Source organism: Fulmarus glacialis, unplaced genomic scaffold (genome assembly GCF_000690835.1).
Source record: "Fulmarus glacialis isolate BGI_N327 unplaced genomic scaffold, ASM69083v1 scaffold26221, whole genome shotgun sequence".
Classification (NCBI taxonomy): domain Eukaryota; kingdom Metazoa; phylum Chordata; class Aves; order Procellariiformes; family Procellariidae; genus Fulmarus; species Fulmarus glacialis.
The window spans coordinates 1-3,819 of NW_009191362.1; the positions used below are offsets into that span (position 1 = coordinate 1).

Genomic DNA, 3,819 nt, shown 5'->3' on the forward strand with positions numbered 1-3,819 from the left:
CCCCAGAAGGCTCCCCGCTGAGCTCAGGCTCTCCAGACGGCTCCCCACTGAGCTCAGCTCCTGAGGGTAACCCTTGGGGTCCGCCACTGGTGTCCCAGTCAGTGGATGGGAACCCTGACAGATCTCCTTCACCACTGACTCCAATGGATCCTTTTCCCTCCTCTCGCCATTCTGGTGATGTTGTGACAACTTCCACCAACGTGGTATCCACAAGAGAGACGGTAGGGAAACCAGAGGCGAGTCCACTTTCCTCTCCAGATGACACTACACTGACTAGCTCAGTGCCAGAGATTTCTCCACTAAATCCAGAAGGCAGCCCACTGCTTTCCACTCCAGATGGCATCCCACTGATTTCTGGTATCCTCGAAGTAGACACCAGTACCTCTTCCTCTGCAGAAGGTAAGCCACTGATGTCAACAATGCCAGAAGGCAACCCACTCAGGTCCCCTGAGGGTAGCCCACTTTCTCCAGGTAGAAAGCCACTGGTATGCAGGTCTACCGATGATAATCCACTTTCTCCGATCCCTGAGTGTTCTCCACTAAGTTCAAAAACTCCAGAAGTTGGTTCTCCACTTGTATCCGGGACTCCAGATATCCACCCAGATGCTGAAGATTCACCACTGACTTGATGTTCTCCAGATTCAGTCACCTCCCCTGACACTTCGCTGACGGAAGCATCGGTACTTGTTTCCTCTGGTATTACGGTAGCTGGAGGAAAAGCAGATGGACTCACTGGAAAAGAAAGGGTGAACAAAGACAGAGAGATAGGAAAATTATTTACTAAGTAAGTTGTTTTAAAGAAGCTATTAACAATTTCCTGATTGACTTTACCTCCAAACTGACACCTTTGGGATAAAGGCACAAAGTGCTTGCAGAAATAATTTGGTCTCCCTTCAAATTTGTAAATGAACATTATCTCTTAAACAACTGTAAACTATATATCTCTGGGAAACTAACAGAATATATGATCTGCTGACACGGGATGATGGCAACAGTGACACCAATTCCCAGGTGCCAAAATCAAGCTACTGCTTCCTCTGAGATAACACGTGGAAGAGAAAAAGTTTGGTGCTGCTCTGGCCACACTGCAGCTCTGTCCTCCGGGGAAGGCATGGTCTGAGATCTGTTTCTAGCCTGCCTTCCCCATCCTGGGTACACAGCAATGTATTTTGTAAGGTGTTCTGGCAATTCTGTGTGTGCTGGTCTGCAGCATGGCAGGATGGCTGGTCATTTAGTTCAGTCCTAGACAGAAGTTCAATAATATATATGTGTAGCTCCTCCTGTAGTACCTGTGTGCACAGCCTCAGACTTTGCTAATATGGTGATAATTGTCTGGATTTAGAAGGAGTGTCCTTCAGCAAAGACACAGTCCATTTATTTTGGGAGTGTCCCAACCCTACAAAACCAGCCAAGCATGACCCAGGAGACGGGAAAGCTCTGACCCACCTGAGAGCAGTGACACATCGGTTGGAAAGACCTCTGTCCCCCAGGCTGTCTGATTCTCAGGTTGAGTGGTAAACTCCGTCTCCACGGTCGCTTCCTCCCCAGAGGGTACCCCCTCCACTCCAGGGATCACTTGGGTTCCCAGCACATCTTCTTCAAAGAACGAGGTGACCCCCTCCTCCGCAGGTGGCAGAGCTGGAACAAAAAGGTATTGGAGGGAGTTTCCAAAAATTCACAGTCCAAGACGCCGGTGAAGTGCTTCGCCCAAACTAGCCCCCTGATGTGCCCAACCTCCCTCATGAAATCCCTTTCCCCAGGGAGACCAGTCTACACGGGGTGGGAGGGTACCTCTGAAGCAGAAGGCGTGATGCCGGGACAGCGGGTGGGGAAAGCCCGTCTGGTTATAGTGCTGGTAGACGGTTCTCACGCCGGGCGCGTCCCCCCCGCAGGCAGGACGGGGGCTCACGATGGGATAGCGGAGACTGCCGTCGGCTAACCAGCCAGCGTAGCATCTGTCCAGGCCCTGCTTCCAGGCGGCGTGAAGTTGGCCAACAGAGGCCAGTGTGGCATTTTGGCTCTCACAGTACTGCTGAGCTTCTGGGAAGGTGAATTGCTCTGGCTGCGTTGCGAAGAACACTTCCCCTGAGGGATGGGAGAGAAAACAGGCGTGAGTCCCTGCACCCCATCCATGCACACGCAGACGTGGAGGTGTGAAGCACGTCTTTGCTCCACAACCATGCCCAGAGGAAGGGGGAGAACGTACCCTTGAGCCTGTCGATGTAGCAGTACACGTCGTAGGTCTCCGAGGCTGGGCGCATGCCGTATGACCGCACGCCCGGAGAGCTCTCTTTGTCTCCTATGCAGTTATTTCGGGGATTCACAATGGGATACCTATGAAAAAAAGAGAGGAGGTAACCCAAGGTCAGCCTTATGTACCCTGGACTGAAGAACCTCAGTGTACTTGGGAGCAGGACATGAACACTTCACTGTTAGAGGTGCGTAGAGCCCCCAGCATGACTTGGAAACAGGTCCACTTACAGCTTGGGGCAATGAATACAAACTTTTCCCCACTTTTCCTACACTGCAGGATGTATATACGGGTTAGGAAAAGCGTAGGACAGGTTGAGAAGAACAGGTCTATTGGCCACTAGATATCAATGCCTGGAGACAACCAGGTCGAGAAAGCTTTAGATGCTGATGAGCAGAGCATCAGGACAGACCAGAGTAAAGCCTCAATTTCATGGCTGAATAGTCATTTTGAGAGGTGTCTTCCCGAAGTCAATATAGTTTTACCTGACTGTCTGGTCCCGCAGCCAGCCGGCATCGCACTGGTCAAAACCAGCCTTGTAGGCAGCCTGGAGCTGTTCGGGAGTGGCGATAACTGCGTTGTTCTCCAGGCAGGCCTGCTGGGCTTGGACGAAGGAGAAGGCGTATCTGCTGGTGGCAGCGCGGTAGTGAAACACCACACCTGGGGGCAGAGAAGCCGTGGTGAGACAGCAGATATGGGACCCCCACTCCACCGAGATGCGTGACCAGAAAGGGTCTTCCCAACAACAGTGCAAGGACCAGTGCCTGTCAAACCCACTTTGATGGAGATAGCTCATTCAATGAGCTCCTCTGCCATCGAGGGTGATGTTCTGGGGATCTCTTTAGTCTTCCTCTAGGATCTTCCTACCTTGACCTTCACCTTCTCTGGAGCCAGATGCACATAGGAGTGCAGTGTGACCACTGCAGCCCCAAGCATCAGCCTGCTGAGCCCTTTTCCGCACCTGATGGGGTGGTCCACAGCCTCCTCCTCACCCCTCCTGTCCTACCATAGTGGAGGTACTCAGCCTGCCCCTAACCCCCAATAGGGACCTGGATGCCCTCTGTGACGGCAGAAGCTCAGGCTGTTTTCAGCTGAATGGTTACCTCTGGGAGAAACTGGTCTTCAGGCTTCTTGGAGTCCTGGTGACTTACCCGTGGGGGAGATGGGCTGCTCAGGGAGGAGACCGACATCGGGGGCTGCTGTCACTCGCACGAGCTGATCTTCCACTGTGAACACTGAGGCGGACTCTAGTCCTGGTGTGGCAGTCACCCCCACGACCTCTTCCACCGAGCTCACCTCTGCCATTTCGGTGGTGATGGCAGTGCCTAAGGCTATGGTGGTCACCTCTTCAGGTACAGCCCGCACCCCTGTGACATCCCCCCTAGTCACGTTCTCTTCCTCTGGGGCAGCTGTCTCTACTGTGACACTGGTGGCGAAGAGATCGGGCAGGACAGTGAAGCCCTCATACAGCTCGGTGGCGGTGGGTGTGATCTCAATGGGCTCCAGGGTGGCAATGCTGCCGCGGGCCTCCTCCTCCGTGGCATTGCGTGGCAGGGGGAGCTCCACTT

General features: G+C 53.4%; 1 protein-coding gene across 1 annotated transcript in view; it reads right to left on the bottom strand.

Moving 5' to 3' along the window:
- Positions 1-7: 7 nt before the first annotated feature.
- Positions 8-3,819, bottom strand: part of LOC104083256 (aggrecan core protein-like) — a gene marked incomplete at its 3' end in the record, with an annotated part of 9,807 nt that continues 5,995 nt past the window's right edge. The window contains exons 6-11 of the mRNA XM_009586675.1: positions 3,403-3,816; positions 2,737-2,911; positions 2,207-2,334; positions 1,792-2,085; positions 1,447-1,638; positions 8-732 (exon numbers count right to left, since the gene is read on the bottom strand). Of these exons, the coding sequence (XP_009584970.1) occupies positions 8-732; positions 1,447-1,638; positions 1,792-2,085; positions 2,207-2,334; positions 2,737-2,911; positions 3,403-3,816 (1,928 nt within the window). The remainder of the gene's footprint in view (positions 733-1,446; positions 1,639-1,791; positions 2,086-2,206; positions 2,335-2,736; positions 2,912-3,402; positions 3,817-3,819) is intronic.